Source organism: Xylocopa sonorina, chromosome 1 (genome assembly GCF_050948175.1).
Source record: "Xylocopa sonorina isolate GNS202 chromosome 1, iyXylSono1_principal, whole genome shotgun sequence".
In the NCBI taxonomy this organism is placed as follows: domain Eukaryota; kingdom Metazoa; phylum Arthropoda; class Insecta; order Hymenoptera; family Apidae; genus Xylocopa; species Xylocopa sonorina.
Window position 1 is genome coordinate 8,002,885 of NC_135193.1, and position 26,750 is coordinate 8,029,634.

Genomic DNA, 26,750 nt, shown 5'->3' on the forward strand with positions numbered 1-26,750 from the left:
GGAAAAGTGAACATACGGTCGGATTGAAAATGACTCAGAGAGTTGGCTGCAGGCGTTGTTAAGTAGTCGCCATGAATATTCATCGAAACACGCGAAATCGGATAATACAGTTGTGTCGATCATTATTTCGTACCGCTAGAATCGAAGTGAACGATGTATTTAACATTCTTCAGCTATTAATAGCTTCGTCCCTTTCTTCTGGTCAATATTCACATTCAATTTTTCATATCACCTGAACGCGGACTTGGCTATTTTTCCCAAACGTTTATCGCAAATAGTAATTTCCAGAGGAAGTGATTCATCGTAAATATTAGCCTGTATCTTATCGTTTCCATAACCTAGGAAAGAAAATTAAAAGGTAGTAACGTTCAAACGTGATGTTATTACTATCACCTGACTTGGTCGTATCATATGTTAATCTAATGCAGGGTTTATCTTCGCTCTGGTATCTTAAAAGGCAACGTGGAAGCCATGGAAAAATGGCAAAAATTGATTTCAATGAAAGGAAATTAAAATGGAGGAGATCAAGTGTAAAGTAAGATAAGAATCGTGTGAAATAATTCACAATTTATAAATTGTTACTACAGTCGAACAGAGCGTTTTACTTTTTCAAGAGCACTGACACTTATCGTTTCTTTGCATTCTGCATTTTGGCATTACGCGCTTACAGTTATCGGAAGCGCAAGTTTTCTACGCGACTTCGGGAGTCGATGGTAGTCGAAGGATTAAAAATTAGCAATTTATAGTATTAATTCCTTGTTAGAACAGATGATAGTTTCCAAAGAGTCATTTAAAGGAGACATGAAACAAGTGATATGGTAAATCTGACGATGGTCTAACGTATCGTGTACATTTATGAATGAAATATATGTTTTCTTCGATAGGTATGGGTAATGCGGGACCATTAGAGACTTTTGTAGTCGATTTATTTGCAAATTCAGATTGCTAATCAGTGAATACATTCATAACTCTTGTTCGCTCGGTTTCCTAGTCATTTATTCGCTTCGCTGAGACTCACGAAGCATCCTAAGAGCGAGTCAATGTCGACCGCAGCCCTCAAGGCTGACCTACGCGAACGATCGCTACTGCTCGTGGTAGAAAGTTATTAGCATTCTGTTTCGAACTCCAGCTGCTATCCATGTGTGTTCATTTTTGATTCTCGATCGAGGTTCTTCATTTTTCTCGAGAAATTCGAGCTTGAGGATCGATCTGGAGGAGGGTGGTTTCGATTCGACTTCGATCGTACAGATATATAATTCTTTCCTTTCTCATTTTTAGTGTAAAGTTAAATACAGAAATGGTAGAAATAGAATGATAAGAAATTTAAATCGACCTCGACGAGTCCCCTCGTGTGTTAATTAAAGGTTTTCACCGGCCTTAAACGAGCGAAAAAGAATGTTATCTTACAATTTTAGATGTCATTCAATTAGAGGAATCTTATTTTTATTTGAATATTTCTAACTACCAAAACAGCCTTGAAAAAAACATTCACCTGATATCTGTTTGTCTCCATCCACGATTGTCAATCTAGATAAGAGACTTTTTACAAGAGGCTCGAGAAAGCAATCACAGATACGCGTATTAAGGAATCACTTCATTTTTCAAATGGAAAATCGATCAGCGAATGAACGATTCGCGCGTGTATTCGTGCACGTGTTTCTCTACGCACACGAACTCCCTTATCGATTTATCATTTTTTAACTTCGTTGCTGTTTATCGCGCTCCCCGATAAGATCGCGAGGATCTGGCTGAGCAAATACAGAATAGGAAATTCCGGATAATAAAATTGTACGTCTCGAATTCAAGTATGTATATATACGAAAGTATTTTTTCATTTTTTTTTTTTTTTTTTTTTTTTTAATGAATTAGTTAAACGTGGAGAAACGGCGATAAAATACCGCCTCGTAGTCTCCGTGCAAAGATCAATGGGAAATGTAAGGGAGAGAAGTTGTACGGAGGACGATAGATATCCTCAAAAACTTGTTCAAGGAAGAGGCAAGGTCGTTCGGTACGAGAACACACCCAAATCCGGTTTTCTTCGTCCTCGACCAAAATTTATGAATCTTAACCCTTTGGCGCAGGGATAAGTCCTCCTTTTTTTATCTATAAGCGACTATTCTTTTTCGCTCGTCGAAGGTCACGGCGTTTCGCCAGTGAAAACCTTTAATTAACGGACTCGTTGGGGGACATGATCAAACTTGGGACACAGACGTTACTCGGACATTAGGAAGTTTGTTCGAACGTGAATCTCTCGAAATTCTTTGATAATTAAACTTTGTCAACTTTTCATTCTTAACAGCATCGAATTGTAATAATCTACCTAGTATTACTCGAATATTAAATGCATTCGAATAACTTGGAAATATGTACACCAATCTGAGGCCATTTCTTTTTAAATTTTTTCAACGAAATATTATAAAAATTCGAATAAAATAGTATTTTTCTAAATAGTTGCGTCTCTGGTTCGCGTATGCGAAGATGCTTCCAGCGTCCATCGAGACAACTGATCTGCCCAGTTTCCATCGAGTTCTCCCGTTGGAATCGCGCGGTAACGAACGCGTAACCACGCACGCGATTCCCTCGAGCCGGTGGAAATCAATTTCTCGGAAGTGTTTCGAAATCGATCAGTCGAACACGAGGTGAACGCGTAGGAACGGGTTCTGCGGAACCAGTCGCCGACTCATCCAGCGAAACAGGAGCAAACGATCGCGTCACGCCGGTTCGGGATCGATCGCGTCCAATTTGTCGATCGATCGACGCAATCGAACCGCGATTATCGCTTAAACGATCGATGGGTGGTGTCACTCGCGAGGATCGCTGACAAATTGAGGCCGAGGGTGCCAGGTTCAGTTTTGCTGTTAATTATGCCTCGACGAGGACTGGAAACGGGAAGTCGTCTCGTTTCGATATTGCTAATTGGAATACCCGATTAAGAGGGAATTTATTAAGTCCCATCGAGCGATCGGATTCTTGCGAGAACCTGTTGGATTTTCGATGCAACGTTGATGCTAAAAATTCTAGCGATAACGATGGTGTCTACTATGCTTTAAGATTTCTGATAAGAATACAGATTAGAGCATTGGAAGCCAATTTATTGGCTATGTGACTTAGAAAAATACGCTATTTCAACTAGTGTCTCGAAAATATATCCAGAAAGCATTAACTCGTAGCAGCATTTTGTTCATACCGTAGCAACGTAGTCTAGTGGGACCATTTTGGTTCCATTTCACTTCGAACAGCGCAAACTTTATCACTTCGATTGGAAATAGAGGATAAGTAACAGCATCGATTGCAAGCAACAAAAGCACCGAGCAATCCTTCTCCAAGCTACATGGGATATCAATAAAAAGTTGTGCGCGATCCCATCGCCTCTCGACGCGACTACACAATAACGTTCCACGGTACACGTTTCCGAAGTGCCATCATAAAACGCGTACAAACGTCCCGCTAAATGATCGAAAACCAAAATTCGTCCACCTATCCGCATTTCACGATTCCATTTAAGCGACTACATCGTTGCTCCGACTTCGTCGTGCGAGCGCGTTAAATGAGAACAAAAAAAATCAGTTTCCAATTTGATTTCAAGAAATAAACGGTAAACGCGTGAAGCATTTGAGGGATCGATGGGGTTAATTAATGTTGCTTCGATGTAAACAAAATGTTGGAAGAGTAACTTGTTGCTGGTTGAACGAGGACGCGAGGATCCTTCGCTTGAGGATGCACGAGTAACGGTCCCCGTAGGACTTGCATTCAGGATCTCTTACTCATGCGTGTTCTCCTCATGATGGGTTTTACCCCCGTACACGTCACTGCGACGCCATTTCCGATGACGCGCATCTGGAAACCCGTCGTTTTTTGAAAAAACGCGAGTTCACATATGAGAACGGAGACTGGGGACGAGAATTAGCTCTCGATCGAGTCCAACGGAGACTAGCATGTCCTGCTAATATTACTGATATTCGTTAAATCGAGCCGAATATTAACTCGCAATTGTAACTATTCGAACGTGAATTGGTATTATAGGTTTGCGTATTAAAAATGGTAAAGGTAGTGTTCTTAGTAATAGACTAGGGGACAAGTTTAATCCTTCGCACTCTGGTCTCCTCTAACTTTTCTAGAAATGCATATTTCCTTGAAGTTTCCTATCGAAATGAAGGAGAATACTAAGGAGCCGAGTGCAAGGGGCTAAAATGAAGCAAGAAGAAGACAAAGCGTCTACGATCATTAATCCGTTATCCGAACCTCAGTTTCGTTGCGATTTCAATGCACAGTGCTTGCACTATTCCATGTTTTTCAACGAAACGCCCTCGAGGCGTCTCTCGTGCGAGTAAAACTTCGTCGACCATCCTCAGTGCGAACGTGCGAACGTGTTCGACTGGTTTCCCGTAAATGCGCGCCGTGCGCGAGGTCGTTGGTCGGCTCCGCGACTTCTTTGCGAGCGTCCCAGCGGTCATTTTTTATGGGCCAACGTGGCGCCGTCAATCAGGGTGCGTCGCCATTACTCGCTTTCCTCCGCTTGTCCTTCGCGCGGCGATAATACCAGCACACGCGGCTGGTTTCCGGAACTTCGTAACTGTACCTGTGACTTGCCTTTTTACGACCCCAGCTTGAGAGTTCGAGCACAGAGAGACGTTCGCATTTCGCTGCCACGAACGCCACGGTTTAAGATCCAGCGTCGTCCAGCAGTTTTAACGAGAAACGAATTTACTTGCTCGCTCGAGGAATTACAATCTCGTTACGTTCTTCTCCTTTTTTACAAAATTCCGGAGAAACGATTTTGGACAACTGCTTTGACCTTTCGTTTTTAATTCCGTAGCTGAGAGCTAAGTTGATACATCTTCCACCTATGCAAGAACTTCCGCTGGAGAATACCCCTCCATACTTTCAATCGAGAACCTTGAATTGTCAGAAATTATTGGATCCCTTCATTTGAATTATTAATCAGAGACCGTGTGCGAGACGATCAGACGACGAAGTAAACGAACTAATTCTGAATGAGCAACGTGGAACGTGGACGTTTAATCGCATTTAATTAATCATCGAAAACGTGGAGCACGCGTTCGTAGACTAAAAATAATGGTGAAATCAACCGGGCATTTCGACGACTCGCGATCGGTTTCTACGACGGAGGACAGCAGCTCGACCGCGTCCACCTCGTCCTGGGAGTTCCTCGACGACGAGCCGAGCAGAATTTATTTCTACGAGAAGAAATACCACGACTACGTCGTGTATTTCTCTCTGAGCGGCGATTCCCCGTCTCTGGACTACAAGAAGATCGAGTATAATTTAATTGAGAGCATAGGTACTCCGACACGATGTCTAATCGGTGTTGCAGTCCGTTATCGTAACCGCGAAACTCGATGAACAGACTCGATGAATGCGAGGCGAAACTGCAATCGATTTTATAGGATTTCACCAAACGAATCATTCGAAACGTGTTTAACGAGCGCTGTTCAAAACGCTCAAATCGAGCGTTCAATCTGTTCATGGACACTGATTAATACACATATGTATGCTACACTCGTGCTTTTTTATTTCTCTTTTCTTCTACACGGTTTTCAATTTCTTTGTGATTATATTTGTATGATTGTATCTGAACGTATTAACGAGACGAATTAAAATTGAGAGGGTAGCATACGTACACGTGTACAAATAATTGTTCGAGTTTACTGCGAAAGGTCGATCTTTTTCAAAGAAATAAAAAAATGAGAAACGAGCCTAGACACAATGAGGAAACAGAAGAAACTCAGACGCCTCTGTTTTTAACTAGAAAACTACAGTTATTTTTATCGCGTCGTTTGTGAACAAGAACGCGTCTCGTTATTAGCAAAACCTAGCGGATACGTCAGAGGCATGATTAATTTAATTGCAACCAGCGCTTAAATCTACATTCCTGCCGGACGTGTCTTAGAAGCGCGTAGAGAGGCCACGAAGGAGCTGTAAATTTTCTATTCGCGGATGCTTGTTACAAGACGAAGTGTCGCGTTCCTTGTTGCACAACGGTTACATTTCGCGGGTCACATAAAGTGTAATATTAACGAGACACCTTCTGTTTTCTTCTTTCTTCGATAAATCATGAAAGACAGAGAAAGAGAGAGAGAGAGAGAGAAAGGCTCTTCTGTTTCTTTAAATAGTACAGCTAGTAAAGTAATTCACACGAACCGAGCTCTGCAAAGTGTGAGTCAAAGGGAAATGGTAGCAAGCGGTGGTGTTAATGCCTCGAACAAACACGAAATCGAGCCGTTAATGAGCCACTTGGAGTTAACTCGCATTCCAGATTTTAGCCTGAACGCAGGCAGGCGTGGTGTTTCGCATTGGCTTTTACTTATTTACACGCCTATTTAAATCTGCGGTGCGCGAGGGGACCGTTAACAAATTAAATCAATGAGATAATGCAAATAGTAATGATACGAACGTGAATAGAAAATGTATTAACGTGCGAAAGAATTTAAAAAAAAAAGTGAAATAAAGTACACTTAAAGAACTGCAGAGGTCTTTGAAGAAATTCGTAATAACGTGCAAACGCTCTCAAGTGCACACAATGGAATTGCACTCGAGCGACCTTTTACCGAAAGGTGCACCGTTTCTCATGGAGATCAACGCGAACACAATGCCTCGAATAATACCAGAGTATCGCACTCGATCAATCGGAAGAAGTGATTCTACAAAGTGGATCAGTGTCTTCGAAATTTTACACGCGATCGGTTCTTCGATCTCTGCTTCTACAAAGAGATCGGATTAAAAGTATAACGAGCGCTTACGAACGAAAGATATTCTAAATTGACAACGATTAATCGTGTACAGTCGATTACACAAGAGTGCAACGTGTACATGTTCCTTCGTAAGTGATCTCTGTGATTTTAAAAATTAGCGTCAAGAGAAATGCATATCCCAATGCGTTTTTCGTACAATAAACAAGGTGTTCGTATAATTTTCTCAAGAGAAATTTAACAAGCGTAATTTAATTCATTATTACACTAAAAAATATTAAACTTGTTCATGGACCAGAATATAAACTCATTCTTTATTACCGTGCGTTTGTATCGCGTCCAAAAATAATTTCGCTCTGCACGCGAAGGATTCAAGTTTAACTCTTTTCACGCGCGGACCAACTTTCTGCTCGAACGTCTCGAAAAAGGCGGAGCTTGTGTTCCAAATTGCGACGCGAGACGAAAAACATCGTCTTTCCTCGATTACGTAACAATTTATTAATGTAGAAAAAAAAAAATTGCTGGCATTCTTAGCCGACGGAGAGATTGCACTGTACGAGTGCAACTGGCGTCCCGAGTGCAAAGGGTTAAACGCGTTTGCCCGGTTGCTGTCCGGAGCGTAATGGTCTGTCCATTTGTAGTCACGCGGTTGAAACGCTTGTTTGTCGTCGCGACGCTTTCGCGTACGAAGAATCGCGAAATTAAATCGTTGTTGCTCCTCGAACGACTCGACGCGCGAGATGTTCGCCTACGTAAAACCGTTTCGCAGAGTTTCGTACGTGACTGGGAGATTCGACGCTTTCGGTGACTTCAACGCCCGCACAGACGCTGCGCCAGGGTTCGCCTCTGACTCGCAGCTTCGCGATTCTTATTCACGTTAGACGTACCACCAAAACTTGTTTATTACCGAAATATATCTATTATTACGCTACAGATATTTATTCAGGAAACGGTATAAGATGCAATATATATATAAACACGTACAGAATTGATTAAATAATAAATATATTTCGGTCATAGAAAAGTTTTAGCGTATGTAATTTAATAGGATTCGTAAATTTTCGAAACGTTTACCTCAGAAATTCCACACGCAATGCGTTTCAAAAGCGAGCAGAATTTACTTGAACCCTTTGCACTCGGAAGCTTTCCACGATGGCTCAGATTAACGACTGTGGATCGTCTCTCGAGTGCAGAAGGTTAATTCGCCTCCATGTTTCAATCCTCTTTCGTTTTCTTTATTAAAGAAATATCGCGCGTTTCCAAAGCACGGACGAGTGGTAATCTAAGCGTGACTGTTGTTTAATCGCTGGTTCGTAACGATATAGTAACGATTTTCGAATTGTTTCGCAGATTCAGACACGGAGAGCGAGGATGGCTCGTCGACACGGTTGAACTTCAACATCATCCCCTACACGGTGAGTAATGTTTGTCCCTGTTGCGATTGGAAGTCAAGGCGAATAGAACGCAACCTCTGCTCGGGAACGTATAAATATCTGTTGTCGATCGCCATCTGCGACGATGCAATTGATTTATTTCATGAAGTTAAATGCTCTTCTAATCGTTCTGCCTATTATGTGCGCATCGCTCGGCTGCAACCCCGCCTCCTTGCTTTAATTGTGTTTCAACTAACAGATTTTAACGACTCAGAGGAACGGACGATTCTGAAATTATTTACGCGCCTTGTTGTTAGAATATTTGTGTTAATTACGAATGCAGAATTGATCAGAATTAGGCAACTAGTCAGAGCTACTTCGTAGATGAAAAGTTTATTTTTGTGAAAGTCGTACTTTGAGAGAAATCGAAATACGTTAAAGTAAGACATTGAAACTTGAAAATCCTACGTTTTTTTAGTTTCTAGTAGCTTTTTCGAACGATAGTTAAAAATATCTCTTGCGTAAAGAAAACGAGCAGTATTTTGAATCGCTGCTACCCTATACCACTTATCGCAGATAAGTTTATCCGTAGACACTTCCCAAAATAGATTAGCGCCGATAACTGGGATTAAGCGACCTGGAAACGCGTTGAAATCGATCGCAAGTAAATTCACGTGACAAGTATTCGTGAACGCGGGGAAGATTACGCGACTTTTAGAATATGATTCATCACCGCGTTCTCCACTCGCAGACGTACGATCGAAGAACCTCGTTCGGCTTATCTTTATGCAAAATAAAGGTGCGTCTATGTTTTGAAGTTTCTTCTAAAGCAAACGCTCGATCGAGTCTGGTCTCATTGCGTTCTTCCTCTTTTATCGTTTCCCTCGATTCAGTGATACACGACTCAGCACTATCTAACCGTGTATAACACAATGACGGCTCTTCCTGTAACTCGCATTTTTATCGCGCGACATCTATTTTCGAGTCTCGTTTTCCTCGTCTGGAGTCTTCTGACTTCCAGAAAAAATTAACACCGACGTAATAATTTCTTCGCGCACGCGTACGTAATAGTTCTCTTGCGTCGTCGAGTTGTCCGCTCGAGCAACAATAATCGCGAAACTAATTCGCGAAGCCAAACAGCGCCTAAACCAGCCAAAGAGAAGCAATACGTCGGAGCCTGGTGTCTACCAAAATAAAATGAAATCCCTCGACGCTTAGGAGAAACGAGCGTGCAGCTCGAACGGGACGCAGCTCTGTCCGCGCACCAAGTAAATTGCCCAAGCACTCGAGCCTCTCGTTGCGTAATGGCGTGCGCTTATGCTTTTCCGAGCGTGCATACACACGCGGCTGTCGCGAATGGACGCTCACTTTCTCGACGGGCACGTACCACGCACCTAGCCGGTAATCGATACGAGATTTCACGTGGAGAAAGAGTCAACCGAGTCGCTGTAATCGCCGCTGGCCTTACGAAAGCGCGTCCATCTTGGCTGCTGAGGAAAGAAAACGGACGATCGATCGGGGATGACACTTTCGACGATCCCTTCGTGATAGTTGATCATCATCACGATCATCGTTACTTACGCAACGCGAGTAGTCGTTCGTTGATAGGAAGCGTTTTTACTTGGAGATCTGTAAAGTCTGTGGCAATCGGTTCAGAACGATTGAAAACCACCCCTATTTGTTCGATTGTCGGTTATAAAAATGTTCGAATCGATGATTCTGTGAGATATCCTTGTTTTACGATCGTAAAGCAATTTGATCCTTTGATTCACGATAAAGTAGACGCAGAGAGGATTCAGTGAAAATGGCTACCGCTTTCTTTGGGATCCCTACAAAGTTCCATAATTATGGAAAGACACTTTTTTAATGACGCGCGTGAACTCGAACGATTTCGAATCGTAATTAAATTGTATCAAATTGCTGAACTGACGTTTCGATACCGTAGAAAGTGCAAGACCGTTCTATTTCCCTTCCGCAATCGTCATTTCGATTCGTGAGACGCGGACTCTCGTAAAATAACAGGTCCACATTCTGTGCCTCGCCGGCGGTTAGAGTCTCGTCAAAAGTTTCACCGCGTGCCTCTATTTATACACTGTTCATTGGTCATTACCGCGCGACCGGTTAAAAAACCAAGAACTGCGAATTGTTACGTATCCGCGTTACGTAATTTTTCGTGCGCCACAGCGGTGGTATCGAATTTCTAAAATTATTCAATATCGACATTTCGCGAGATTAGAATTTCACAGCAGCGAGAACGAGCAACTTTCATTCCTCGAACACCTACGCACCCACATATATGCATCCACAGATCATTATACGGTCAAACGGAGAGACGTGATTGCTTCTCGGTATAGTTTCCCTTCTAATTTCCTTCTCTGGACGATTATCCTATACACAAGGCACCCAGTGTCGCTGTATATAACCAGCGTAAGCTTCTTTGAGAAAAAAACAGTTGAAAAATCTGTTCACCCAAAGGGTGCCATTTCATCGTCCTCATAATTTGTACGTGTACGCTTTTTCTGCTCGACCGTCGCCAACCACCGTAATTATCGTCCGTTATCCGCTCCGAGGAGGATCGTTAACGAGAATTTCTCCGGTAAGAGGCAGCAGAAAATCCGAATCACCGATCGAATCGCGAGCAACTGCAACGGCTGGGCGCTAGCTATCCGATATCGGCGATCGCTTGTAACGGCCCCCGTATAAGTGGTTACATAAACACGCCAGGCGACTGTTAGATCGAGTGGCTCGACCCGTTATAGAAAGTCCCTCGCGAGGCTGCCGTTCGATCCAGTGGATCCCTTCCATTATACGGGGTGACGGTCTACATACGCTGGAACCATTGCTCTCTGTAATCCAGGCGCCCTCGTGTAATCGCCGTTGCGCTCGTTAGAGCTGGCTTACGTCCCATCCGTTTCAACCCCCTGGGCATCGTCGATCGATCGATGTCCTCTCTTGGTCAGGGCGCTGTCATCGTATCTTGGAAAACCAGTTCATCGTTAGTCCAGTAGATTTCCACGAATCGTATCTTTCGACGAGTCTACAGCGACAAACCACAACCGTTTGCGATCTAAGACGTATGTTACGTTTAGCGTTGATTACACGATGCTTTCTGATTGAACGGTTTTCACGAATTTCCATATCTTTTGCGACGAAGGGTATAACGAATTCTTACGCGCACGTTGAAACGAGAAATAAGATCATCGAGTATAGTGCGATTCGAGTCCAGTCCGGAGCAAGGCTAACGCAAAGGGTGGAAGATCAGCCTAGCGTTTCCAAGAGTTTTCCAGCTACTCAAAGCGACTCGGTAGCCGACATCTTTTCCGCCGCTTTTGCATCGCGCTGTCGAATGAGATCCAGCGATTCGTTATCCGCAAAGTAGCGTTTTAAAAGCGGAGCCCAAAGACCGTCCGTTTGAAGACACCTCGGCTATGAAATGATCCCTCGAAAGGGGCGCGCCTTTGACGGTGGTCCCGCTGAAAAGGCGATCCATCTTCCCGTTGTAAACGATGTCAAGCAGAGGACTCTTTACCGGGAATTTTTCACGGAAGTTAACGAGTGACTCGTCACGGATTGAAAGCAGCCAGGCGAGAATGACGCGACTGGGCGCCACTTGTCCCGGGATGGAAAAGTCGTGCCGAGTAATAAAGTAGAGAGCGATATCGATGACGGTGAGGAAAAAGTGCAGCGAGGAGTTTCATTAAGAATGTTCGCCACTTGGGTAAAAACCAGAAGGATTCGTTCACGCCTGGAAGGGCTTGAAGAGAGACGAGAAGGATCAGAGGGACCCGTCGATGTTCCTCGATGGACAGAGGCGGCGAGCAAATTTGCCCTTGCGCTCGAAACGCGCGGAGCTCCTCGTTACTTCTTAATTCGTCGCGAGCCATCGCAGAATTTTTTTTCTCTTACCCTTTCTTTCTCTCGACTATATTGAAACATCGAAGATCTGTCAAAAAAATTGTTTGTTTCTAATAGAAACAGTCTGGCGCGATTGCGATACGATTGAATGAATAATTTCTTGTACAGCAATCTACTACATTCGTAGAATTACACGTTAATGTATTTCAAATATTTGGCGAAACGTTAATATTCTATTAATAATAAGCTCGTCGAGTACAAGCGGGGCTTCTCGTCTGAAACATAGATGACAACCCTCCGCGGGCGATTAATTAATCGGTCGATCGATGAAACTACCCTTCGGTCGAGAACCGGTTGCCGGTAGACGGATAATTAAATTCCATTCTCACCTAGTTACCTGTAACGTCTTATCGTCGGATAATAGGATTCGAACGTCCTGCTGGCAGAGCAGATAAGAACGATAATTGCGCCAGCGAGAACGAGGGTGAGATCATTGTGATACGGGGTTGCGTCCAAGAAGATGGTTATTGTGGAATACACAAGCCAGGAAAACCACGACCCTGAATAAGAAACCCTCGGTGCTGAGGTGACATGGAACGAGGGTAACCCGGCATCGCGGAAAAGAAAAGAGGGAAGAAGAATCGGGACAACGGTGGCTTTCTTACGCCACCTTTTGTAACTGGGGTGGCTCTCCCTTTCGACGTCAGATCCTATGTCTCAGAGGCTCTCAGTGGATTTCTTCTTGAACGTTAAAGCTGGCGTTGTATTTTATAATTTCAATCCCACTGGTACTGGGTTGCTTATCCTTCTCGAGAATTATTTTTTTTTTTTTTACGAGTGGACGAGATGGATTTAAGTTGTTTAAGTTGTAAGTAGCTATTATATCTGTATATATTTTTGATTATGGAAATACGAGAATTTTGTGGATTCGTTTACAATTTTTGAAAATCGTTTAATCAGAAATCATCAGACGTTAGCATGTATTGCGTTGCAAAAGTTGCATTGTGCGATGCAAGAAAATTGAAATAGCGCGTATAGAAAACTCATCGAAGTCAGTTGGTTCTTCTTTAAGAAAGAAAACTGTTTCGTTGGTGGGCAACTCGGTCCGTACTAAAATTCTCGTTGAGTAGCACTGGCGACTAAAGACGCAGAAACTGAAACAATGCCGAGTTATCTTCTTGCTCCGGCGTTTTACAAAACATCATCCCCCTTCGCCCCATTCGTCCTCCCCGCGCGCCTTAAAAGCTTCATCACCTCGATTCGCGCTTTTTTGTCTCCCTTCTTCGATCCTACTTCAAGCCGCGCTACAGCGTCGCTTTTTCTCCTCGTTGATCTTCCTCGGAGGCCAGATTACCAGGACTTTACGTCTTTTCCTACTTCCGTCCATTACTGTCCCTGATGAAAAAATACAGAGGACACAGCGATCCGAAGAATAGGTATCCAAAATTTCGAGCAACCCTTGAAACGACAAAGATCTGCCATAACAAAACGAGATCTTTGCTCGCCGTGGAAAATAAAATTTATTCCAGTGCGAAATCATTTCTAAATAGCCCACGAAAGATCAGAGAAACTCTTCTCGACGCAACGCGCAAATAAAATTCATTTTCAACGATCCCATATTAGTCCAGAGAAAATTTCTCGTCATTCGATAGCAATTTTTCCACGCTACAAAGTCGCGATCTTTTGTGTCGGTAAATATTATACAACTCGGTGAAGGAAACGTTTAAAGACCTGACCGGGACGGCAATTGAAAAAGCAAACGGCGAGAACCATCAATTTCCCGCATAAAACTAACCGATTCTCGAGAGGCGAATGGTGTCCCGTGGGATCGACGGGAGAGAAAAGATCGAGCAGCGAGCGATCAAGCGTTGCAAGGGAGAGGTGACAAGGAATAATTAATGAGTTTCCCTGGGACACGAATTACGTTTTAACCGTCTCGTGAAACCTCTTTGCAGACACTGCTGCTGAGAAACGAGGCTAACGAATCGCTTTCATGCGACCTATTGTGCTGTCTAATATCAGAATATTAATTACACCGACGTAACAATTACGCAATATATTGCTTACATTTACAATCGTATACATGGTAATCCATTCCTTTTTTCTATCGATTCTGACTTTCAGGAAAATGTAAATGTATTATCTTGGAACGCTTCTATGAACAGTGTGTACCTAATTTTCATTTTATAATTATACAAACTACTTTTATTAATATCACGAGAAACTTATTAATTTAATAATTCAATTTTTTTAATTAAAATTTCACGAGCGAATTCATTAAGAGCAGAGCGTAATCGCGAAGTGGATTCAGTTGCTTTATGGTCAGACGGGGCCGTCTGTTCGCGAGCGGAACGCGCGCTCGTCTGAATTCTACCGCACAGTAGATCGAGCCGTGTCATGGTCAGACATTAATCTTTGCGATGCACTGATGCACCAGGAACGCGATAAAGCTTCCACGATCTCTTAAATTAAATTAATCGTGTCAAAATTTATACGAGATACCAAGAAGAAATTCGGACGATTCACGAAATGGAACCACGAAAATAGCCCAGAAAGAAACAGCAGTAATCAGTGTACAATTAGAGTGTTGCATGCAACATTCTATGTCGTGTAATGATATAATAGCGTAAAATACCATGGTTTAAGTGGATATAATTGAAAAAACCGTTCTCAGAGATATATTGTCGGAAAATGGTGGACTATCATTAGACAGGTCGCATTAAAGGTCGTTGCACGTGGATTTACGTAAGAGGCGTAATATGCCGTCGAGTGGACCGGTCTCAAGACCCTCTTTCAAGGAATTCAATTCTCAGTTAACCGATATCCCCTTGCAACCCATTTCTGCCGGATTATGCAAATGCCTAATAGCCCTGGCGACCATTGCGATAACGTGCTTACGATTGTTCGGCAAACGTGAATATAATCGAGCCAATCGATGACACCAATCAAAACAGTTATTTCGATGCAGACTTTAACGACACTGTTACCGCTGATTCTCCTCTCATTCTCGTCTAACAATTTAATTGATCACTCTCGAGGAGATTGCAAATTTGTTGAACTCACGCGATAAAATTGCAGAAAAGCTTCACGTTTTACGGTTTTTTTTTTTATCGATATTCGATATATACACGGAAGGATGCAATTGAATCGGGACGTAAATTGAATTTGCCTCGTTCCTCTTCCTCCTCGACGGGCAGAAGGAAATACCGGATGTAATAAAACGTTAAACGTCGGTGAAACTCGGCGCAGGTTACGTTTCACAGAACGTTGCATCGCACCCTGGCAGAAACCTTGCAAGATGATACCATTGCCGGTGTACAGACGTTGCACTGAACCGTTACACGAACATTCTGGTATTGCGTTTCAAGAACTGCCAAGCAACGTTACTCTGTGCGCCATTACAGAACGTATCTACCGTTTCTCTCGAAAATTTCGTTACCTTTCGAAACGGCGAGAGACTGTTGGAAGTACAGTTTTCTTGCTGGTAGAACAAGTTGCTTTGGAAAATTTCGTGACGAGACATCGACGAACAGTACCTTTATCTGGAATTTCTCGTGCTGAGGATATTTCACTTTTATCAAAGATGTGACAAAATGTCACCTTATTCATGAAATCGAGAACTTTTTATTGCCCCATTTCTGATGCAGCGTATCTGGCACGTGGCATTACCTTAGAATTTATAATGTAATCCAGGGATGAAACGTGGGTGTTTTCAAGTGCAGTTACTCTGACAGATCTTGGCCAGTTCAAACGGCACCGTTTTAAATTAAAATAGAGCGAGACAGTAGAAATATATCGAACCCGCATTACTTATTCATAGTTCCCTTAAACAGTTTTATGCTAACTACTGTTTACTATTTCCCTTGGGTTTGTGCAGTCCGGAAAAATATCTTTTCACACGAAGATCGTTGCGTGTCTAATACTTATAGATGTACCAATACATAATCCAAAAGTAAGTCGTAGAACGAATAAATTATTATGCAGTGGATTGAAAAAGCGTAATACGTCTTCACGTCTTTCAATTTCTTCCATATTCCATTTACATACCCGCTCCTCTCGAGAACTAGAAAAACTCGTTCTCAACTCACCCTTTACGTTCTATCACGATCTTCAGCGTGGCATTCGCAATCTTTCACCCCCGCTGTATATTCGCATTCTCGAGGAAACGGAGCCGTAAACCATCGGCTGTTCGATCGATTACGATTAGAGGTTTGCAAATTGCGACGCAAGACACGGGTTATGACGTGGAGCCGGCATCGGTCCATGAAATTGCGTTTCGCCGATATTTGCGCCAGCTTCTGTGTCGGCGTTCATCCCCTTCTGCCGCGTCAACGACGATGCCCTCCCTCGATCGATGATCCTCGATTGGCTTTCAGTGTCCCGTGTCGATTCAACGACCCACGCCATCCGTTATTTGCATTTAGAACTCGCCACGCCGCCGTTCAGTTACCGTTGGGGGTGTGAAACTTGGACGAGTTGTTTCGAACGAAACTGATGCTTCACGTAAACGAACTTGAAATTTTTCGAACGCAAATACACGCTGATGTTTCAAAATTTCGACCACCTTCTGTCATTCCGTTTGTTGTAACGCGAGGAAATATCGCACAGCTGTGGTAACACTTCCATTCGTTTCGTGCCATCTATCAAAATAAAGTACAGACACTGATCATTCGTGTGGAAAGTCTCTCTCTCTTTCTCTCTCTCTCTCTGCGACTGTTATGGCGTGATACGTCTTATGTTTCGATAAATTCTAGTCTCGAAAAACACGTCGAATTGCCAACGGCGACGATGATGCAGCATCTTAAGCGTAATCGTGTTAAAAGCATTTGACTTCGCAGCAGTGCCACCGGAGTTACTGAACAAATGAGCGATGCCTCCGTATCGATGTCAACGGAGCGTTAAGGGTTAGACTCGTCTGTTTCGATTGTGCTGGCTAATCTTGTAATTGGGCGCATCTCGTTTCTTTGCCGCAGGTGGGCGACAGGGACACGCTGACGTCCGTTGCCGCGAGGTTCGACACGACGCCATCCGAGCTGAGCAAATTCAACAGGCTCGGAAGCACTTTCATTTACCCTGGCCAACAGCTATGGATACCAGTGGAAGGAGAAGGTCGGACAAAAGCCGGAACCACCGACGCACCCAGTCCGGTTCCTTGCCACGACCACGACTCCCAGGATGACCTACCACCCGAGGAAAAAGGCAATTATTTTTACTCGTTTATTCTGCAATATTTTTTAAACAAGAACGCCAACGCGAGCAAATCAGCCTTTCTCGAATCGTTAATCTTTAAACGATCCTTCCGCGATATTTTTGGGGATATCAGCGTGAGAATTGTGGTTGTACGTAAAGTATAGAAAACTTGCGGAAAAGTGGTCGTATGTTGAGTGTTCGTAAAGTCAAGACTGATCGATTCTTCTCGAATTAGTGTAGATTTTTTAAGAGAGAAGAATATGCCGAAATTGCAACAGATTTCGAAGTCGGGTTTAAAAACGAGGCGAACTTCGAAGTGGTTCCGACTTCGCGGTTTTAAAAATGAGGTAACACGATGAAATGGACTTAGAGGGGTTTTAGAAACTCGCGGAAAGTCGCTTGGAGAGATCACCCTTTTAAAAACGAGGTACTCTGACGAGGTAAACTTCGAGGCGGTTTTCGGAACTAGCCGGAGAAAAAGTAGCTTTGAAGGGATCACCCGTTGAGAAATGAAGGAGAGTAATGAACCAAAGTTCACGCGGCGGCTTTTGATATTAGCGGACGAGTAGCTTCAGGTATAGCAGTCTTTCAGGAACGAAGTATCATAAGTTGATGAAAGTTGCTAAACTTCCTTATGGAATATTTATTCGTACTTGAATCCACGCGTAATAGTTAATCGCAATTTTTCTATTTAAAATGATTCTCGTAAACCTCCTAAATAATTAGACGACCCAGTTTCAATTGAACACATTGTAGAACAATGGTTTAACGAAAATTCACTCGTACATGTAACGTTATTCTTGTTTCGTGATAAAAATCGCGTAAACAAGTACGGAAAGAAAGTGAGAGGAGAACAGAGTGCATTTCTTTGTATGTGCCATATTATGCAGCAGTATGCAATCCTCCGGCTCTTTATTCGATGCAACACCGCTGACGACAACTCGATCACTGTTGCGTGAGATTTGAAGGATACATGGCATTGTTTACACATTGCCGCAGCAATCTTCTTTGCAATTGAGATTTCCACGCACGCGATTCATTTGTAATTACCCTTATTAATTGATACTGTTTTCGTACCGCACGCAACGATGCTGAGAGCTACGAATCAGAGGTATCTCCACGTATCTACGTACCCACGACCGTAGATGCACCGTAACGCAACGTAATTCCCGTGAAGTGTGTTACCGGTATAAGACAAAGTTTCGAGATAAGAGGAATTTCGTTCCACTCGAAACTCGAGTACCGACGTGCCCCTTTAAACTTGTACTCGCGCGCGGCTCTGTAATGCCATCGTGTTATCTTAATTTCTATCTCCGCTACGCACTCCAGCGGACGTACGTATATCTTCTAGACGATATCGCGTGTTACCAATACGACATGCAACTGGGTTAAGGTGACAGAGAACTGTCATATGAATATAGAAAAATTCGTTGCGTCACCGGGCGAAACTTAGAAGCGTTTCATTACGCAGGGGTACCTAACGCGGCGGAGAGCGTTACCACCAAGCGCAAGACACTGGTGAACCGTGTTCCTTGTAGGCATTAATATAACGAGCCAAGTGTTATCCTATCCGACGCGTGCAATAGACAGGCATTGATAGTCATAGCGTCGCTTCGTACAGTCAGATACAATCGAGACCCAATTCATCTTGATATTTGGCCAGGTGAGTCAATCCGGCTCACCTGAACGCGCTCTGCCACTCGGCCTTCTCTTGCATTATTCATAAGGTGTGGCTGTTCGCGCCAATTTTCCTTTCGAATTACATTCGCCGCGCCAGTGGTAAGCCGTTTTGATACGGGCACTCTGTTGTGGATCGTTCGAGTTATTACATACATCAGTCATGAATCACAAAGAGAGAAAGAGAGTGAGAGCAAGTCCCCTCGTAGACTGCCGTCACGATTGCGAAATAGTAATCGTTGTAAGAGTGAAAATAGCACTCGTGACGTAATTATTACGCGAACGGCGAATCGCATCGATAAGGGTCAGTCTAATGCTACGGGTAATCGGCCAATAATTATGTAGTGCACCGGGGAAGGCACTTTTAAGAATAGTAGACACGTCGTAGTCTGGAACATTTAAAATTTGCATTTTAATAGCGCCACGTCGTAACAACTGTATCGATGTACGGATGTGTGTGTGTGTGTGTGCGTGTAAATATGATAATGGTAATAAATTAATTCCGACAAGTAACGACCGAGCATGACATCAGAAAAACAAAGTTACGTATTTGTGAAAAGAAATCCCAGGTTTATTGGCGTCTCTGTAACTTTGTACAGTCGAGCGTAGATAGAATCAGAGCTGACTGATCGATTTTCAGAGATGCGCTATACATGTCCATCGTTGTCCCTTCCGGTTTCCCGCGCATTCTACCGTGCACCGTCTAACTTCGTGACCTATATCAGGTTTCGACAGACGCTTTAATCAATAGCCACGATTCGACTTCGTTGAACTATTTCATATGTTTCTTATGGATTATTTCGTTTCGTTGGAATTCTTCGAAGCATAATAGTGTAATAAATAATTCGATAAGCATTGGTTATATAGTGGTTATATTAAATACTCACGATTTAAGATAAGATAAAACTATTACGAAAGGTTTATTCGTATGTAGCAAGCACATTTTAATGTCGTGGATTTATGTTTTATTTCTACTGTCGTTCGATCGTACGCGCGCGTGCATACCTGTATAGCGCGTCAGCTGATCGCTGTCACGTAGTAAACGTAAACTATGGAGGGAGTATGGCGTTGTTGTGTGTATCAAACATAACCTATAAGCTGTCGGGGAAATAAACGGCGCGCGTTGAATCTCATTCTAAATAAAATGCAAATGTTGTTGTCAGACGATTATTTATTGTTCTTATCGAGTAGAATATTGCTATTTAAATGCTGCGGTGCGTGGAGAAGCTTTGAAAAGTTCAAACGTGGTAATTAAATGTTATAAGACAAGTGCTAGCTTTCTACTCAAATATTCGAAACATTTCGTTTCCTCCTTTTTGGTTTTTTTTTTAACATGGGTATGTGCGTTCTACTTAAAATTTATGAAATCTTTTTGCAACAGATAAAATAATTTGGAATGTAATATTGCATTTTGCAGAGCTCTTGGACAGTTTGAGGCCAGTGTCACCGAAACCGAGCCATATGGAAAGGGTGAAAACACCTCTTGGTGTTACGAGTACAGTCATAGAAGAAGAGGAACAGCCGTTTAAGGAAAGATTCTTGAAAATTAATGTTCGTCACATCACCGATGGTCAGGTAATGTTTGTATTTCAAATTATATTTCCATAAAGAGTCCTGTAATCTGTTATTGCTTTTTTGTTGGTGAAATTAATTATTCTTTATTTTTTAATTACAGGGCGTTGTTGGCGGAGTGTTATTAGTTACACCAAACGCAGTGATGTTCGATCCTAATGTTTCTGATCCCCTCGTAATTGAACATGGAGCCGAATCTTACGGTGTGATTGCACCAATGGAGTTTGTAGTGAACGCTGCGATTTACTATGATATTGCACACATGCGTGTCGGGCACACGGAGTCCGGGAAGCTGGATAAGAAACCGGAAATTTATTATATGAAGAAACCAACGCAAAGCGATAATGTCAAATGTCAGTCGCCGGAGAAAGAAGAAAGTTTCCCGGAATTAACGGCGGACGATAGTGAAAATGTGTGCAGCTCTACCGAGAGAGACGGAGATGCTTTTCCAAAGGCCTTTGAAAGAGATTTCGTTACTCCCACCAATCTTCAAAACGTACGTTAATTTACATATCGAAAGATATATTCTTACGTTATAGAAGCTGTCTGATATTACAGAGAATTCTTTTTTATTTTACTTGCAGGAAGAAGACGCAACGACAACCAAAGAAAAAGAAAAAGAGAAGGAGACTAAAGAGGTGTGCGGCGGTGGTCAAGCAAGTAGAACATTAGAAGAACGTAGACGTTCGTTACTTGATCATCATTGGCCAGTTCCTAGTAAAGATCAGTATCCCTGGCCAGTAGAGGATGAACAACAGAATTCTTTAAACTCAGACAAAGTGAGTTGGTTGTTAGATATTATTTAAATTTGATATAGTCATCCCTTGATTTATACTAGAAATAACACTTTCTACTGTGTGCTGTATTTAGTACAAATCAAGGGATAATTGTATGTGATTTTTAATTAAAGCATTGGGGTTAATAATAGTTAATATTTTTGCAGACCGACACAGCAAAATCGAAGGTAATTCCGGAGGATGAAGAAGGATCTCTAGTCAAACAGTCATGCCACGACTCTGGTATTGACATACGTGACCCTAACCCCCCTTTCCCAGTAGTTCAACCCAACCCTACAAAGAAAGTATATTCAGACGCAGATATTGTCTTATCTTCAGATTGGGTACCTCCAATAACTATTGCCCCGACGAATGTTACAACTGATTCGCTAGACACTGGTACTGCCGTTAACGGTAGAAAAAAAGCGAGTTCAGTATCTTTTAGCTTAGAGAGCAATAATGCGGAGGAACCCGAGAAAGATGAGGATCATAAAGACGATGATAAACAAGAAACTCGTAGAAATAAGGTAACTACTAAAATTAAAATTACATTCAATATTTCAGTTCGTATTTGCATTTGATATTCGATCTGTAGTTAGAATATTTCAATGTCGGTCAGTTTTATTGAATCTATCGGCTTGGACATGTAGTTTATTGATTTCGATCTATACTAAAATTTAGCGATTATTGCGGTTTCTTCCAGATGTTAAAACGATTATCGTATCCTCTGTCGTGGATGGAAGGGTTAACTGGCGAAAAGGAAGATGAAACTAAATCATCTGGATCTGACAAAGTTTCGAGTCTCCCGAACAGCGCGGATTCTCATCATTCGTCAGTTTTCAGCAAAGTTTTCTCAAGGTAATAATCCTAACCCTTGCTAAGGTTACAAAATTTTTTCAATATTTTCTTCGCTACTTATATGGCAAATAACAATTTTGTAAAATTAATAATACGCTTCTACATTTTACTTTTCTATTCGTGTACGTTAGGAATGAGTAATTTGATGAGAGAAAATTTCGCATACTTTCTACGTATGTACAAAGGGAAGGCCTTTTTTCTATTGCGTAACGTTTGTTTTTTTTCCATGCGATCGCTTTTTGCTCTGAGACTTCTTTTTAGAATTTCAAATAACATTTATATAGCATACCCGAGGTTATTCATAATGAGATTGGCCGCGTATGTACTTCGACCACAAAAGTGTGATAAAAAGTTCTGCCGTTTCGAAAGGCACGTTTCAATATGAATAGCCCTCGTTTATTATGAGATAGAATATTCATTAGAGACTTGCGCGTAGAAAACAAGCGGCTTATTGCATTTGCGAAACGCGCTTTGGGATTCGTATTCTCTTCTCAATCTGTATGAGTAAAGGAGTAAATGAACCAAGGGAATGGGCACGTGTAACATTTCCAGCTCCGTCCAGATGTTGCCTCCGTTAACCTTGTACCATCATAGTCCGTGTTTACGATTTTCTAGTTCTTCTACTTTCTTTACGATACACTGATACTTTCCTTACGACACGCTGATATTATTACTTGATATCATTTACTTCTCTGCAATTATTTAATCCATTTTTATTATTCAAACTTCTTGATAAATGTTATTAAATAATTTTGTTATGGTTACATGAATGAATCACGTATTTAATTTGAATAAACAATTGGATTTTGTAGTGTATTGAGAATCCGTATAAATAAGTATATCAGTGCGTTATTGATTCACACAGTACAGTGACATTCGTAAATCATAAGTGTCCAGATATTTGTGAACGTTAAATCAAATAGCTAAAGGGAGATGTACTTGGAAAGAAGCGTAAAAATGCTGGCCCTGTTCGTACCACATTTAAGTACCGATCAGACTGTGATGGTAAATCTATGTCGTTAACCATAACAGCTTAACTATCGTTTCCAATGTAACTAACAAAGAATATGTAATGGTGGTGGATATAAGCTCGCCGATCAACCTGGTGAGTGACTTTAGCTCGGGCCTGTTTGCTAAAACTCCCAGCGATGAGAGCTCTGGGGGCGGTAGGGCCGGAGGAACACCTCCGCTTACCGCCTCCTCTCTCTCCCAGGACTCCAGCAATCCTCAGATTTCACCTGGTCCAGGAGGGCTTATGGGGTGAGTTTGGGCCCGGTCATGAACCAGCAAATTAATACTGTATCCACGTCGAATCCACTCTTTGTCCTATTGTGTTTTTCTTTTTCGTCCGCCCCTCGCTGTTCTTCTTATTCTCTTTCGCTCGATTTCTCTCTGTGTCTCTAATTGACTGGCTGTTCAATTTTTATCATCTGGCTTTTCATTTCTGTTAGATATTTGTTTCCTTGGTACGGACGCCGATTTTTATTTTTGCGAATCGAAATCGAAGACGATGAATTGACGAAACAAAATGAGTTGCACTCGATGCAAATGAGTAATTATTGAATAGCATCTTTGCTCCAAAATCGATCCAAGATCGGCGTCTCCTCTTAGATTTCTAGTTTGTTGCCTTTATAATTGTAAACTCGTACGTACGATTCCTGTAAATTACTTTTAAGTGATTCACGTTTCTCTTTCGAAACGATTACATTTCGTAGTACACATAAAGTGATTTAAATTCCTCATAAACTGTTCCAACTTTTCAAGCTTCTCACAAACAACGCTATCCCTCTTATTTCGTTTGTTTCTCCCTTTCTGCTCTTTTAAACCATTGCTTTTCTCTCTTTCTGTCCCCCTGCTTTCAGGTAAACGTGCCACCATCTTTCCAGAAACTCCACCAACGATCAAAATATACATATATATATTTATACTTATATTTATATATATATATCGCTTACAGACAACAATACACGACTCACCCAATCAACCGAACATACCGGTTCTTAGTATATAACCCCGAGCAGCCACCCAACTCTGTTCCACCGTAACACACACGTTGGATATAATAAAACGAACCGTTTACCTTGAATGTCGTTACCTCCCCACGATTCGTTTCACCACGTTAAAAAAATACTCTTCGATGTCTGCACCCACGTCGCTTCGAAATTACGAAGGGGACACGAGGACAGATCTGTACGCTCGTGTGCTCGTAATTTTGAAACGCAACCACGTAAGGAAGTCCTTCCAGTTCCGTCGATAACTTTACCATTTCCTTTCAGACGATCCTCGGTGGGCACGTTCATCAGACAGCAGCCGTTGACCTCGTCGGGTAGCAGCAGCGTGGACAGCAGTCGCGGCAGCAAAACTTCGTCCACGGCGCCACGATTGGACTACCGCAGTATGGTCTCCGTCGAGGATATGCCCGAGCTGTTCGTCAGTTTCGACAGTAAGTGTCTCCTTAACTTCTGCCCTCGTTACCAGAGTGTCTCTATATGGAACGCGGTCTATTTCACTCTACGTATACTCGGAATGATCGACTCGATGAGTGTAAGATATACCGTGCCAGACTCCGTTCGAACCGACGTGTACTCTTTTACTCCTGTACAGAGTGTTTCATTGTGTTCGTTAATTTCTGAGGAATGTTTATTCATTATCTGTAGTACACTGCCATGCGCCACGTAACGACGTTTGGGTCAACGATCATACGCGAGGATTCTTTTCTCTATACAGGTCCATTCTCAACTATCGTCCGCAAAATGAAAAAGAGAATTTTGACGTTTGTCTATTAGTTAATAACAAGAAGTACAGTCGTTAATGATACCGTTAGTATAATCCATTACAGAACAGAAATGAGTCTCATCATTTTTCTTATCAACTCCTCGTAGACATATAACATTCTACAACAGAAATGAATGACCAAACTTTGATGTATCATATTCCACTTTTCCTAAATTCTGAGAACGAACGTAGAAGCGATAAACTTCCGTCTAGTTGCCTAACCCTGTGCAATCGGTTGTAACATCCAGCGTTCTATGGATAACCGCTCCAAAAGTTGGCACGGGTACGTATTTACCAAAATACGTCGCTAAGTGACGCATGGCGTAGTCATTTTTTCGAAAACATTATTCCTGTTAGAAAGATCAGCTTGCGCTCAAGAGACACGCGAACAAAGAAACACCCACCGCGAGGGATCGATAACTCTCTTAAACACGTAGCGGCGAATACGCGATAGAAAACGGTTGTTAACGACGGCAAACGGGATTACATACCACGCACTGCACTCGCTCGTATGTATTAGACGGCTTCTTTGAACTGATGTTACTTTGCTCTAGTGCATTTTATTATTGCCCCTCTTCTTCGAACTTTTCCTCCCAGCTCGGTCGCGGTCTCCGCTGATCTTTGTTAATCGAACCCAAGGAGGAACGAAGATTCGATATATTATTCTGTATGGTTTTCAAATTCTACTCGTTCGTCATTACACTAGTTTTACACTCTCTTATATACTCGATGTGTCATTACCCGGTGGGACGCTGTTCCACGAATCGATATTAATTTACTCGAGCAAGCAATCGATGTGAATCTATGTTACCTGAAATGTTTCCCGGTAGAGGAATTCGTGGAACAGTTCCTTCCATCGCAATCGCTTCGCTTGGACTCTATTTTCGATCGCAGAGTCCAGCAGAGCCTTCATTATTTAAGCTCGTTATCGTTAATTTTAAAGGAGGATCGTTATTACTCCGAAATCTCGAAACCCTTTCTACTGCGGCTAAATTCTGCAATTGCTTTCTAAATTTCGTCCATTAATGTCGACTTTTATTCCTCACACCTTTCGTCCCTGAAAGGTTCTGCATGATATTTCATTTAAACAGGATTATTTGGGTTTCCATTTGGCATTAGTGGATTTATATTTGTCGAACGTTCTATAAATTTTAAATATGATGAAAAATGAATTTGTTTCTTTTTCTTTTCGCGAAAAGACAGCAGAACGGGTTTCACTATAGTCTGTCAATGAATTCATACTAATACAGTAATGTCATATTTGTTTTGTTGTCCCTCTAGTCCAAGCACCTAATTTTCCCGAGCTCGAAGGCCTCGGTAGGTTCATACTGTATTAGCTTGCTTTTCCCCTCTCGTACGAATCACCACATACCCAAAGAACGTTGATTTTCTTACCGTCTGACACATTACTTTCTCTTCTTCACGCTCTTTATTTTCTTTTTTCCATTTATTTTGCTCCTCTATCATGCAGTTTGAATTGCTCGTCGCACAGTATCGATATTTGCCACGCGTCCTCCTACACGATTGAACCCTGCCAGAGTTTCACTCACACCTCCTGTTCGATTACCGCCACTTGCACCCCGCACAACCAACCGTTGCATTTTTACTCTGTGTGTATGATTTTTATGGTAACTATCTGTGTAACTTCTCACGTCGACCTCCGTTGATCTCGATGGCCCGATCGTTAGACACGGTTCTCACGCTCTTCTCCACGTGTTCTTCACTCTGCTAAGATGTCGTGCCCGTTTTCCGTGTTTCTTAACTGTACTGTATTTCTGATTTGTGCGTCCTTTTTTTTTCCTTTTTTTTTCTTGTCGATGCTCTCTTACAACTCCCACATTAATGGTACTTGAGTAACGAAAGTTTGATTGTCGTATTGTCTGCGATCTTGTGCGATGCTTGGCGTCGGGGATGCCGATTTTTCGTCGAGGGATATCGAACTGAATTCACCGAAAATTGCTTTT

At 42.2% G+C, this 26,750-nt stretch overlaps 1 protein-coding gene across 13 annotated transcripts in view; it reads left to right on the forward strand.

The window, feature by feature from the left end:
• Mtd (TLD domain-containing protein mustard) overlaps positions 1-26,750 on the forward strand; it is a 177,419-nt gene that overhangs the window by 118,182 nt on the left and 32,487 nt on the right. For 7 of the 13 annotated variants that reach the window (XM_076904131.1, XM_076904140.1, XM_076904122.1 and 4 more), the window contains 10 exons: positions 8,061-8,125; positions 16,912-17,137; positions 20,223-20,380; positions 20,481-20,873; positions 20,962-21,156; positions 21,321-21,680; positions 21,857-22,011; positions 23,101-23,271; positions 24,288-24,454; positions 26,068-26,103. In XM_076904131.1, the coding sequence (XP_076760246.1) occupies positions 8,061-8,125; positions 16,912-17,137; positions 20,223-20,380; positions 20,481-20,873; positions 20,962-21,156; positions 21,321-21,680; positions 21,857-22,011; positions 23,101-23,271; positions 24,288-24,454; positions 26,068-26,103 (1,926 nt within the window). Of the gene's footprint in view, positions 1-5,137; positions 5,303-8,060; positions 8,126-16,911; positions 17,138-20,222; positions 20,381-20,480; positions 20,874-20,961; positions 21,157-21,320; positions 21,681-21,856; positions 22,012-23,100; positions 23,272-24,287; positions 24,455-26,067; positions 26,104-26,750 lie in introns of those variants that run through there. The other 6 variants (XM_076904045.1, XM_076904086.1, XM_076904076.1 and 3 more) reach the window with 5 other exon arrangements.